The sequence below is a fragment of the Astatotilapia calliptera genome, chromosome 7, assembly GCF_964374335.1.
Source record: "Astatotilapia calliptera chromosome 7, fAstCal68.1, whole genome shotgun sequence".
Lineage (NCBI taxonomy): Eukaryota > Metazoa > Chordata > Actinopteri > Cichliformes > Cichlidae > Astatotilapia > Astatotilapia calliptera.
Genome location: NC_137428.1, coordinates 54,980,129 through 54,994,276, shown reverse-complemented (window position 1 = coordinate 54,994,276; position 14,148 = coordinate 54,980,129). Strand labels below are relative to the sequence as shown.

At 40.2% G+C, this 14,148-nt stretch overlaps 1 protein-coding gene across 1 annotated transcript; it reads left to right on the top strand.

The window, feature by feature from the left end:
* Nucleotides 1-1,513: 1,513 nt before the first annotated feature.
* Nucleotides 1,514-13,873, top strand: LOC113026641 (transcription factor 12-like). Its single transcript, XM_026175658.2, has 13 exons — nucleotides 1,514-1,705; nucleotides 3,943-4,042; nucleotides 5,771-5,913; nucleotides 6,008-6,131; nucleotides 6,228-6,298; nucleotides 6,616-6,712; nucleotides 6,810-6,883; nucleotides 8,505-8,681; nucleotides 9,440-9,557; nucleotides 9,665-9,818; nucleotides 11,409-11,638; nucleotides 12,514-12,685; nucleotides 12,812-13,873. The coding sequence occupies exons 1-12, from the start codon at nucleotides 1,637-1,639 to the stop codon at nucleotides 12,654-12,656; spliced, it is 1,500 nt and encodes a 499-aa protein (XP_026031443.1). The 5' UTR covers nucleotides 1,514-1,636; the 3' UTR covers nucleotides 12,657-12,685; nucleotides 12,812-13,873.
* The last annotated feature ends 275 nt before the right edge of the window (nucleotides 13,874-14,148 follow it).

Sequence of the window (14,148 nt, the reverse complement as noted above, 5' to 3'; positions counted from 1 at the left end):
AGTGACTGACCTCCTAACCCAATTGAGCAGTCAGGATTAGGCTTTACCTTAAGGAACCTGAGTGCACTGCACAGCTCACCTTCAGAACATAACATGTTTTTCTACTCTCAGCTCTATAGTTTGCAGTTTATTCAGTAGAAAACTGTCATTTAAAAAAAATGCATATTTATAAATTGTAATTAAATGATCCCATAATGGGCAGCCACGGCAGACACCGGGTTAAAAGTTTAAATATAAACACAAATTTCAAGATTCTAGGTCGCTGTTATTTTGGCCACTTTGCTCCCACTGCCCTGCGGTGTTACTGTAAACACTGGGGACGATGACTTCAAGATAAAGGCTTTGCTGCTGTCTCGCTTGGAATTATTTGATTGGATTCTAGTGAGGGCTCTTTGAGCCAAAAAGCTGTGCCAGGACAGTGTGCCACACTGTGCATCACGCCAACCACAGTGTACATAAGATCACAAAACATAGATTTGCTGGTACTATTCAGAACTCATTCGCTTTATTAATCTTTTCCCCCCATGAATTTGTGACTCCCAGATGTTGTGCCTTGAGGTGAGTCTAGGTGTGCACATTACTGCTGAAACTGCATAAAAAGCAATTAATTAGACTTAAAATTACTTAGACTTTAAGCGCAGATCAGTGGGTATGCCTGACAACAAAGAGCACAAAACTACAACAAACTACGTCATAGGTGCCTTCACCTATAATATGCAATTAAAGAACATCTCAGATCACATATAGGCCATTTTCCCCACAGGTGTGGCTTGACATTTTTTGGCTTTACCTTTTGTATGCTTTAAGAACCACCGGTGTAAATATCAGTTGTAGGGCATCAGACAGCGGCTTTGGCCTCAAACAGGATGTCTGACTGTTAATGTTACGCATCACCCAGACAGACTGCAGTATTAATAACCTTTAACCCAGCCGCTGGAGGAGCTTCTCACGCTACACGTGCCTACAAATTAAGACTAGTTTCTATTTATAAATGTGGGTCAGACAAGGGTGTGGTAGGCTGTCCTCTGTTTACTGGAAACCTCTACCTGTCTAACGGGAGATTAGTGCTCTCTGGTCCTGAGGAGGGGATTGCTTCCATGAGTATTTTTCATGCAGGACACAATAACATACAAAGAACAAAAAGTCAAGCATAACCTCAGTGTTGTAGTTTTTTCTTCTTCTTTTCTTTACCTTGCCCAGGTGTTTGCTCGGGTTTAGGTGGGATTTCCCTGATTGTTATTTTTTACTTAAAATAAATTCTGTTCATGTCCAGTCTCCATGACAATCAAAACTGTGGACAGTAAAATTAAAACAAGAGCAGAAAAAGAAAACTATCTCATAGCCATGTTTATTTCACAACCATTTTATTTTAACACTAAAAAAACACAACAACAGGTTGCTCATAATATAGATGTCCACTCGGTAACAGCGTCAACTCCCGGCCACCCCTCGCTGCTGCCTGAAATGGTCCTGCCCTCATTTGCATAAGTTGTCTGCGGGTTGCTGCATGACCAGCAGGGGTAGGTTAGGGGAAGGAGTGCATGTGGACTGTACACACATGAGTGGAGACACGAGCAGAGGAGCTGTGCGTGGACTGTATCGTGAGCCTGGACTCTTGCACTGAACCAGCAGAGTTATGTACTGCGCTCACCCCGTCTCTGGCGCAGGGAACAACTCACTGATGCACTGCTACAACATGAAACCAGTGAGTACATATTTATATATGTATATATATTACAGTTATATTTCTGTCATTTCCCCTCCCAAGGTTACGTGGGTGTGTTTGCTGATGATGCATTTGCACTGTCCTCTCAGATGTTTGTTTGCTGTATCTGTGCCCTCATTGATTGAATAACCTTTTCTTTTTAATAGATGAGATTTTAGCAGACTTGCATCAGCAGGAAACCCATTTGCATACACAACTTGTAAAAGTTAAAAGTGTTCTCTTTCCTTCTTTTTGTGAGAAACTTAAGAGTTTGTGAGAATTTTCGTTGCTTTATTGAGATCATTAGATGCACCACGGGTTAATCTGTACATGCTTCTCTATGAAGGGCAACAAAGAGATAGAGCTTTACATTTTAAGGGTGTCTGTGCTTCAATAAGCTGTGTGCGTGATCAGAGCTTATTCTTTAACTTCTGCAGTTGCAGGTTAGAAGAGGACGAAGAGTTTCTGTGTTACTCTTACACTTGGTTTGTTTTGTCATAATCAAAAGGAGAGTTATTGACAACTTACACACATCTTCACGCACACAATGCTAGTAGCATTTATTTACGTATAACTGTAATATCTCAGTGATCTTTCTCTTAAGGTTAACAAGAGAGAAAAATAAAACGACAAGCATCAACTCGTGCTTCCTGTTTGCTGCCAGAGTATCATGTAGTCAAGCCTAGCAGCAGAAAACATCTTGACATGAAGCAGATTGCTGCTATTTCTATTTGATTTAACCCCGCTATGTTAGAGCAGTCCCTCCACCACTGCAGCCATTATCAAAGGCAGCTTTGATCTCTGTGAGACTAACCATATCCAGACATCGTGGATCAGAGAGGCAGAAAATTGGTTGCATGTGGCTGGAGTTGGCCATGATGGAGCAGAGAGTGGGCCCTGAATAGCAAGTTGAGCTTTTACTCATGCAGCATCGTAATGCTGTGTACTTTTGTTGTTTGCCTGTTTTTGTTTTTATTTCCCCAACTTTATCCTTATTTATAGACTAAAAAAACACAGATTGTAAAGAATAGATTGTAAAGAATATTTATGCAAGATGATTTAAAACAAATGTCAACCTCTTGAGTATTTTAATGTCCTCCTTTTTTTCTTGTGGGGCTTAGCTACTTAAAAAAAAAGTCCTTTATCATTTGTGATGCCATGATTGATGGTTAATAAATCAATGCTATGCTAAAAGAGGGTGCTATGGTGACGGCTCTTCTCCAGTGGGGGCCAGAGAGGGCGTGCTGGGGCGGGGGTGTGACCATTATTAACGGGTCGCCTGCTATGCTGATGGTAAGGAGGACAATTGGCTTTATCCTCTGCCATATGCTGCCCATGGCGGCTCAGACGGGCCCAGTGTCGACAGGGGCTCCTCTGTTTGGCCTAGCCCACAATCACCATGGGACTCATGCCAGCCAGGGTCATGGCTTGTGTGTGCGTGTGTGTGTGTGTGTGTGTGCGTGTGTGTGCGTGTGTGTGTGTGTGTGTGTGTGTGTGTGTGTGTGTGTGTGTGCACGCACAAGGATACTCAAGAGAGTCTTTAATAGCCTGCTTTACAGAACTTGTCGTCCGGGTAACTGACACCCCATTGATGCTGCGCAGGGAGGTTTATTTTCATTTCCTGGGGCACATCAAAGCAATGGAGAGAGGTGCAGGTGCAGCCCAGAGCTCTTGGTGTGTTTGAGTAAGTGAGCATGTGTTGGTCTGATTTTTTTTTTTTTTTTTTTTTGTGCATATGTGCAGTTTGCAGCATCAACACTGGTCAAGAAAGAATTAAAAATATAAAAAAGCTGAAGGTAGCTTTAGTTTAGTCTAAATCTACTAGCCGTTAACAATACTTGGTTTCCAACAGGAGAGGATCATTAGGATCAGACTCTTTTATCTGTTCGGTTTCTCTTTGAGAACAATTCACAAGAAGACCTGGATTTCAATTTTATTCGGGAGGGTGTCCTATCCCAGCCTTCTGAAGCCAGCCGAACCTGATCGTGATTAGGGCTGGGATTTCTCATGGTGAATGGTTCCTAAATCCGGATGAGGAGGTGCATGGATCTGCAGCTTATGGATTAGCGCAATAGCTCTAAGTGTGCATCAGCTCTCTGCTTTGTTTTCATAATACTGTTGCCTCATCTCGCACTCACAGTATTCACGAGTTAGTGTCAGTCAGATTGGTTTTTGCGATACTGAGACAAAGAAATTTATGCTCAGAGTTCATTTTATTCTCTTACTTTTCTTTTCAGGCTTATGGGCAGTCTCCTGGTGCAGACATCGCCACCCAGAACTCATCTTCACATCTGTCGCCCAAGGCCCCCAGCAATGTGTTTGCAAGCATGTTCTTTGGTGAGCTCAAACCCTCTTTACAATTCTGCTGCAGTGCAGTCAGTTTTGATAACAAAATATAGGAAATAAATGCAAATTTAAAAAGTTTATTATTTTATTACATATGCTATCTACTTTCCTATACTTTAGTTGCAAGTTTATAGGTCTATATTTCATATTAAAATATACACGCTCTCTTCACCAGCTGTCTTCTCATAAAAATCTATTTTTACTAAAGTTCTCACTGGTTTTGGAAATATTGTTTTAGCAAATGCCTAAATTGGTGTTCAATATGAACTGGCATTCATTATAACACTAATGGTGTACTCGCCGGAAACCCATTAATATTCACCACAAACAGTCAGTGGGACAAGGAGTAAAGTTGATAGCTGGAATCAAGTTACCATAACATATTTTCACAACTTACCCAAAAGTCCTATGATTTCACTCCTTTTTCTGTCTCTGTATTAAAGCAAAGTTAAACCAAAAGATCAAAAAAACGTGTCCTCCATTTCTGATTCTCACCGGAGAGAAGCCAGTCTGTGTGAGAAACACAGTTTTAAAGTGTAGCATGAAGAAAATTTTTCTCCAGAGTTGAAATGCTTTAACTCACATGAACACAGACTTGCCTCGATTCACGTCCCCGGTGGTAAATATTGCATCAGTTACTGTCACTCCTTAAAGTTTAGGTTGTTTTGGTGTGAAGAGGTCAGAACAGTCTACAGCCGTGCTAGCCGTGCTATTAAGTTCATTAAACATAATGTTTGCCATGTTCATCATCTCAGGTTAACTCAAACATTAACTCATTAGCCTGCAATACAGCTGAGCCTTATTGGTTTGGACGTTTGGACTCATCATAATTCATTGCGAGGTAGATAGATGGTATATGTGCACCACAGACAGTATAAAAAATAGATATAGATACAGTGACATCACCCACGGCTTTCTGGAGTCGTGTTTTGAAATGTTGAGATCAGCCACCTTGGTTGCAAAAACACATTTTTTAATGTGTGGACGTGATCATGGCTTGTTGATCTTAACTTGTTAGCCATTAAGTGTGTGGTTTCATGCCACAGTTAATGCTGATTTAAAGAATACTTAATTTTTTTTTATTCAATATGACCCAAAAATGAGCGACTAAATCCATAAACTCAGCAGGAGAGTGAAGAAATGAAGACTGGAGGTCATTTTTCTCATAGAATTCTAGACGACCAAAATATTTCGGCAACCACAGCTATCGCCATCTGGTGGCCTTCAGATAAAATACAGGTTTAAGGCGCTTCAGCTGTGTCTTCATTTTTCCTGGAAGCTACGTCCGATTTTCAAACTGTCTATGGAAGCTCAGAACAATTTTTTTTAAAGTCTGTTATTCTGGTGTTTATTGTAGTTGTCAGATATTTTACTTACCCAAAAATCCAGCGGAGAACGTAAGTTGTATTACATTTTATTGGCAATCCACCCAGTAACTATGATGTCTCAGTCTTGGGGGTAAAAGAATCAAAGAAATGCCTAAAAAGCACCATGAAGATTAGATAAAGTCTGTGTACTTCACTTTATTTAACGATCCGTTTGTATTCTCAGCTAAGCAAATTCAGCTGAGCATCATCATGTCACACGTTAATGAGCATTGCTTTAACTGAATCTGGACTTCACTGATTTCATAGAGTGCCACTGTAGAGCTTCACGACCTGTCTGGCTGTTTGAGATGCTGCTCCAGTGCAGGCTATAACATATTATTACTCATTTTAGAGGGGATGGGCAATTCGCCGGACATCTGGAATGCTGTAAATGGGCTGAACCAGCAGGGCTATGAAGGTGCACTGGGAGCAGCCACAACCCACCAAACACAGCCGGGGAGTTACAGCAGCCTGCAACCGGCACACGGTCACCTGGTGAGATTTACCACTGGGACTTTGGGCGTTGATAGCAACAAACTTTCTGACCCCTGTTGTTTTTTTTAACTGCATGTTTTCCCCCACTCTTCAGGACTTCTCTCCACATTCAGTGTTGGCTGTGGACATGAACAGGGCTCTCCCGCCCATGTCCACTTTTCATCGTAGCAATGCAGTCTCGCGCACTCAGTCAGTCAACACCTCAGAGAGCTCTGCAGGTCAGAAAATGGAAATGGATACATGCTTTCCCTAATTTAACTGCTCTTTATCACGTGCTTATCTTGTATAATAAATATTTTCTTTTTTAAATTCAGTCTCAGGGAGCCAAGGAAATGTGTCAGGACCATCACAGACAGGCGACACCTTGGGCAAAGCTTTGGCCTCTGTAAGTACCACCACCTCAATCCTATTAGATCTAAGTCCTGAGAGCCCCAGTGGTATAATGCAAAACTCCCCCACTGCCAATGACAGGACACTGCACATTAAAAAGAGCTACTCTCATGCTGCACGACATTTTATTGGTTGCTCACAAGTAAAATGACCAGAATTCACGAGTTAAGTTGAGATTACGAGCCTATGAGGTTGCGGCTGCAGCCGTAAAAACCCATCCAGAAATGACAAGTTGTGCTTTTAAAATGATCCACACCCTGGTCACACTCCTCCTGCTCCCCCTCTCTCCTTTTTGTCGCTGTCTGCTGTTAGATTTACTCCCCTGATCACACGAGCAGCAGTTTCCCCTCCAGCTCATCCACACCGGTGAGGTCTCCGTCTCCGCTGCCCAATTCAGCAGAACCTGCAGGTAAACTGGAGCATAGCACACGTCAGCGAAATATAATTTACATCATCTATGTTCTGTTTCCCTGATGTTTTAAATCCGGTTGTTTTCTTCTTCTCAGGTAGCAACATGTGGCCACGGAGTTCAGTTCAGGCACCAGTCTCACCACATTATGAGTCTTCGCTAATATCGTTGGTAAGGAAGTAATCTGATATCACTGAAACTTTGATTATTTATTGAGTTACGTCTAGACATCACAGAGGTGGCCTTATGAAATATCTGGTATATTATAAGAAAGATTAAAGTGGGTGTGCACATGTGCCAACTTCAGCTTATTTCATGCCGATATAACAATTCTGATAATGTTGAAACTATTTGGTGCCATTAAAGGGTTGACTTTTGGTGATGTTTCTTTGAGAAACAACTTAAGCCAAAGATTAATAACACAAAATAGCAGGTAATAAACCCCTAATCAAAATTAAAGCACAAGCTTCTTGTACCTCACAGCGGGCCTTATTATTTCCAAGAAAAGGGCATTGAAACGCCCCAAAAGACACCAACAACACAAACAGAGGTCCAGTTCAGTTTCTCCAGTTAGCAGAGGAGAGGCCTAGCAGGTATCCGTTGGTTCCAGCTGTGCAGGGACACCTGTTGATCCAGGAGAGCACACCCATAATTCTAGTATCGGGCAGATGAGTTATTTAAAAAATTAAAATAAAATCACCCAACTTTGAGTTGTTCTTCAAAAAGACAGAAATTGTCTTTTTAACATTTATAATGTTGTAAACAACATTATAAGGTTTTGGCTTGGTTATAACTTGTGATAACATTTTATAATACAGCCCACGGCTCAGGTGTAATTCCCCTGTAATTAATTAAATCAAATGTAATTTCAGTGTATTTAATTTGAAATTACAATGTAATTATATTTACCTACAAATACTTTAAGGTGGATAACAAGTCAGGTTTTAAAGGAAATAGCGCAATAATTACACTTCAAGTAATTTTAAATAGTGTGTAATTTCCTGGTAATGTTGCAGAAAAACAAACAATATTTTGCCATCTTACATAATAAATATGCAGTATTTATTTGGGCACGGGGCATATGAGGGAGTTAATTAATCTTGCCTTTTTCTTTATTCAGCATTCATTATGTTGATGTGTATGATGGCTGTTCTGTTATTTAATTGTTCTTTTTTTTAATCCAAATGTGATCAAGGACTGTTTTCTGTCTGTAACTTAGAAGAAAAAATACCATCAAAATTTGCAGGATTATGTAAACTTTTGATGACACAATTATAACAATGAACTGTTCTAAATCCCTACTTTATATACCTACTATGAAATAGGTGGATGAAAAGACCATCCATCATGCACATCAGCATAATGACTTTTAAATAAAGATGCAACAAAAAATACAACAAAGATATGAAATGCTAGCTTAATCTGCTCCATAATATGGCCCACGCTCTAAAAAGTACAGGGTACTTACAATGTAAGATGGGGCAGTGTTGCTTGTTTTCTTACAAAATTACAGTGATGTTATGCACCACTTAAAATTACTTTGCAGTATATTTGAATTAATTACGTTGTTTCCTATAAAAAAAAACTTGACTTGTTAGCCCTTTATTCTTGTGTATCTAACTTAATTTTTTGTAATGCATTATAATTATATTGTAATTTCAAATAAAATACATTGAAATGCCATTTAATCACTGAAGGAACTACTACTACTGTCTTGCTGTTTTGGGCAAGAGGGTTTGAAATTTAGAGTCCTTTTTGTAAATTTTGAGGATTGTCCCCCTGGTGTTTTCAGTCTCAGGTGGAGGATCGTCTGGACAGACTGGATGACGTAATCCACGTCCTGAGGAACCATGCCGTTGGCCCCACCGCTGGTCTGCCCAGTGACATCCACGGGTTGCTGAACCAGCCCAACCACGGCCACCCGGGCTCTGCCAGCACCCTGCCGCTCAACTGTCACAGTCCAGCAATGGTTAACAACCCTTACTTTGAAGTATTTAAAGAAGGACAGGGCAGTGTGCATGGAAATTCCCTGTTGTGTGTGTGTGTGTGTATCTGCGCTGGCATTCAATTCCAGGAATTTTTCCACCCACTACGTCTGCATGTTTTCCTAATGTAAAGGTTGCTGTCCTTGAAACTGGAAACTGGGAACAATAGGAACGCTGTGATGTGCTGTCCTTGTGTGTCCAGTATGTGCAGACTTCTAAATCCACTGTAGGGTGATTGGGGAGGGAGAGGGGGAGGCAGCACGGTGCACTCCCATTCCACCATGTTTCCCTTTGAGCAGACCAGGGGATTTTAGCTCAGCTGGAGTGGAAGTGTATGCAAGGGAAAGGGGTTTTTAGTGTAATCCGCTGCGAGAGGGGGATATTAAATTCTCTCACTTTTATTTTATTTTTTCCAAACGATGTGTCAGTGAATCATTCCTGAAGAGAATTAGGGGTATGTTTAGGGAGTATATAGTAGTTTAAAGGGAAGGATTAAGATTGTCTGAGATTAAATTAATTCTGTAGAGTGAGAGATCCGCACAGGGTTGCTTTGGAAATGAGAGGGCAGATGTTGTTTTGTGGCCGATTTGTCTCTAGCTTGGATACTATATGCCACTGAGTGTCTTAGAAAGATTTATGGAGCCCTGCAGTCACATTTAGAGAATCCCAGTCTACAGAATACTTAACCATTGACTTATGAACACATGAAGAATGGTCTTATGTCATTCTCTGTGTCATAAAGGTTGAAGCTGTCAGTATGAACAACAACCACTCCGCCTTCCAGGGCCGTGCGCAAAATGGTCACCCGTACCCAGCCAGACAGAGGGCCACCCTACAGCCTGTGCAAGGTGGAGGTAGAGGTGAGCTACCCTTCTCCCTCGCAGCTCTTCTCCACCAGACTCGTATATTTCACTTTTTCTCTTTGTGACAAAAAAATGTTGTTTATGTTTTGTGTGATCGCCCACAGGTGGACTTGGGGTTCAGAGTAATCTAGAGCTTAAGATGGAAAGTGGGGAAATGGAAGAGATAATGCACACCAGCCATGGTCACAGTTCAGACAGCCAGAGATCAGATGAGGAGAGCGAACACAAAACACATGGAGAAAACAGTGCAAGAAACAGGTGAACACTCATGCCTTATCGTGTGTGTGTGTGTGTGTGTGTGTGTGTGTGTGTGTGTGTGTGTGTGTGTTTAAAAAAAAAAAAAAAAAAAAGGGAACAGCAAAACAAAGAAAGGAAAAAAATTGTGTTCATTTGTTCAAAAAATAAAATTTTGTGTGTAAAGCCGGTGAAAAAACCCTGCCCAATTATGAAGACAAAGCACTTTTAAAAAAAATTGGTTGGAATAGTTAATAGTAATTTAAATTCCATTTTAAAAAATATGTTTTAATTTAATTTTGTAATTTAAAAAAAAGTTACTATATATATATATTTTTTAAATAAACTACCTTTTAAAAATCTATTACAATAAAAGCCAAACGCAAGAAGAAGAAGAGCTTTCCTGCCGTTTTGTTTCATTTAAAACACTGCCAGACCCCCTGCAGTCAAGAACAGCTGTGTCTGGACCAGCCTATTTAACTTAGCCTCATATTTCTTCTTCGTGTTGCATTAAGTCGCAGTGAATTAAAGAAGGAAGAACAGCTGTCGGGACGTACACATCACAGTTAAGAGTTAACCAAGAAAATCCCCAAACCACAAAGCAGTCTTTGTAAACTGTCTTACAACTGTCCCCTTTAGCTCTGAGTGAACTAAGGTCTGTGTTCAGCTTTGCTGCACTTGCATTATTTATGACGCATGATTATAGATCTTGGGAAACCTTATAAAAAAGAATAAAAAGTATTTGTTATGTGACTGTGGTGATTTTAACTTGTACACCCAACAGTCAAAACCAAAAAGAACTCAATTTAAAATACATAAACCTGAGAGACAAGCGATCACATTTGTTTTGGTCAAAAATGTTTCAAATTAATGATAATTTTTAGCAGTTTTATATTCTGTCAATCCTCTTATCAATTAAAGGACTAACTGTCATTAAGTGTGCCCGGCGACGACGAAGGATGCTTTTGGTATTACGTGAGTCACAGAAAAATTTATAAGGCCTGCGTCAGAGAAAAATGATAGCGTATGTCTTGAAAATGTCACAGACTGGAGCTCCTGTCCTGGTGTCTCTACGTCCAGAGGTCTTTTCAGGCCAGACCTCTTCAGCTGTGATGTCTTGAGTGCATGTTTTTTTATTTAGATCTGTAATCTAGTTGAGGGATATCAAAGCTGACATATATGGACATCCTCCAGCATTATTCTTTTTTTGTTTGTTTGTTTTCTAAAATATTGAAACCAGATGATAACAAAAAGCAAAGCAAAATAGTTTAAATGTGATTCTAAGAATGGACATATGGGTTCTTTTAAACACACATGTTTAAGGGTTATCATAAATCTGCGGCTGATTACATTATCTGCTGCCATTGTTCTATGGAAACCCTTTTTTCACTGAACTTTTTAGAGGATTTGAGATGATCCCTGGAGACTGGATCACGTAATCCTGGAACAGCGGCCAGCAGAGGGCAGAAAGACCCGGAATATATTCTGAAAGCAGTCTCGCTCACTTCGCTTTTCTCTGCTTCTTCTGGAGTGTCGGTTTGAATTAGATGAATCTTCATTTTTAAAAGATTCAGCCACACCTTTACCTGTGGGCTTCCTCTGTTCATGTCGTAGCATCCATGAGGATGAGGACCTGAGTCCGGAGCAGAAGGCTGAGCGCGAGCGTGAGAGGAGAATGGCCAACAACGCCCGCGAACGCCTGCGCGTGCGCGACATCAACGAGGCCTTCAAGGAGCTCGGTCACATGTGTCAACTACACCTGAAGAGTGAGAAGCCGCAGACCAAGCTGCTGGTCCTCCACCAGGCTGTGGCGGTGATCCTCAGCTTGGAACAACAAGTCAGAGGTCAGTGCGTGTTTGCTGCAGGGAGGCAGATGATGATGGCACACCCACGATGAAAACTAGGCTTCAGTCAGTTATCCACAGAAAACTCCTTTAGTCTATTTAGACATATTTTTCCTTTACTGCTTCTGGTTAAAATTGAATGAATTTATATATATATATTTGGCCACATGAGGGCAGCACAGTAAGCTGCAAACACAGCATTATCTGACAGTAAAGATCTGTGAGTGAGAATCTGCAATCAAACAGCCTATTTACACAGTTAGCAGATGGGAAGCAACACTAGCATATATCTTGAGGTGTGCTTGTGTCCTCTTGTTAAAGAGGCCCTGATGCAGCCCCATCGGCCGCTGAAGGGAAAATATGTGGCTGTTTAAATACTAAATGCCATCTCAGTTCGCTTAGTCTGCCTGCTGTGCAAGAAATATCGAGCTTTTATTATTTTTTCCCCCTTTTAGCTGCTTTTTATCACTAAATTATAACTGAATAGGTGACAGCATGAAATAAGCAAAAAATAAAAAAGCTGGGAGATGCTACAAGGCTAAGGGAAGCTCCAGAAAAAAATATTTATTTTTATTTTATTAAACCTTTATTTAATCATTAATCATCCAGCAATAAACTATAAACAGTTCTTATTCTCTGGAGACGATGCTTTCTGTGCTGCATGTTGTGATTTGACCTGTTGCTAATAAGAGAAGCTTCATAGTTAACATGAAAACGTCTGTAAGGATGACTTATAAAGTTTCTAGCTTCTATTATTTTTCTAAAGCAGATTCCCAACATCTGTACCACTGTTGCATAAATACAATAACGAGTATGTACTCCCAGTGTTTCCTATTTTAGTCTTATGCTAACGTGTTATTTGTTGGACTCCACAGAGAGGAATCTGAACCCGAAGGCAGCGTGTCTGCGGAGGAGAGAAGAAGAGAAGGCGTCTGCTGTCATGACGGACCCACAGTCCATGCATCTTGCTTTTCATCCCAATCTGACAGACCCGGCGAACCCCATGGGCCACCTCTGAGCACCTGACCACATCGAGTCTACCATCAAGTATTTACCATCACCTTATATCAGCAATAAACTTTATGAACTAAAGGCTAAAACAATTGGATGTTTCTATTTGAGGGAATAATGTAAAGGACTTCCTCAAATTAATTTCCTGTCTTTGATGTCCAGATGCTGAGGGAAGAGCATCCCAGCTGTTTTGGATGTTTCTCATTTCTTCGGACTTTCAGACCGGGACAGTGAGGTCTTCTCTGATTAGAAAGCGTGATGCAGTTGAACAATCATCTCCTAACTTCCCAAACTGACTCTTAACTTTGTGCCTGAACGTTACTTGTAACAGACAAATGCATTGTACGCTGCAGATGTTTTGTACATATTTTGTATATTTATTGATTATCCTTCTGTTGGACTATATCTGAATGGATGGAAACCAGTAGTAGCAAGGTGTCATCTGCAGTTTTTAATTTTGGCTTAGCCAGGTATGTTTCTGACTGACACTTTTTACAGTGTGTCGATATTTACTGCAAACATTTGTGTTTTCCACCGAGCTCAGATCCACATTCCCACATTTGTGTGTTCAGACAGCAGATTTTACTTGTCCTGAAGTGCGTGTGTGTGTGTGTGTCTGTGTGTGCGTGCGCATATTGCTGCAGGGGTTCGACCATTCTGTGAATGAACAGATCTCCAAGAATGTTCTTTAACACGTGGACAACATCCGGCATTTGTAAAGTTGTTTGAATGTTATTTGTGTTCTTGCACTCTTAAAAGATTACACTTACTGAAACACTGGTGGACAGGAGCCCTCTTCTTCTCAGTGTAATCACTGCTCTTCACACGTAGTCAAACAAGATCTTTGCATGTTTGAGTTTTTAATAGAACCTTTCATTTGTTTTCTAAGTTATATAAGTTATCTTTTATACAAATGTTGTGAATTTGATGATGTGTATTTGCTTTTGTCTCCGATTTTACACGAGGCAACACTTTTTTTTCTTTTTTTTTGTGCAGTTTACTAGATGTAGCTACAGTTCAACCTCTGAGCAATACAATGTTACAGGATGATTGATGTCTTGCTTCTCACTCTGCTGAAACTATAATACAAATTTAAAAAAAAATATTAATCCTGAATGATCTGAAATACTCTTATCATAACATGTACAGTATGTGTACAGTTTGAACTAGCCTACAGGCATGTGTCAAAATTATATTGTAGCAATAAATGTCTTTTTCAATGAATTTTTCTCCCAGTTCTGTCTTTTTCACTCATCTTTAGTCTAGTCCTTGTAGTTACCATTTTCAGATTTACTATTATTATTATTTTTATTTAACACTGACCTAAGAGTCATTCGATCATTTAAAAAGCATTTATTCAAGTGATAAACTAGTGTTCTGTCTACACGCGGCATAGCAAGAAACCGACTGTATTTTAGTCACTTTGTTACTGTGAAAAAATCACATATTTTGTTCCCTGTCCTTTCTCGAATTTATGAAAACTACCAAGCAAAATTTGA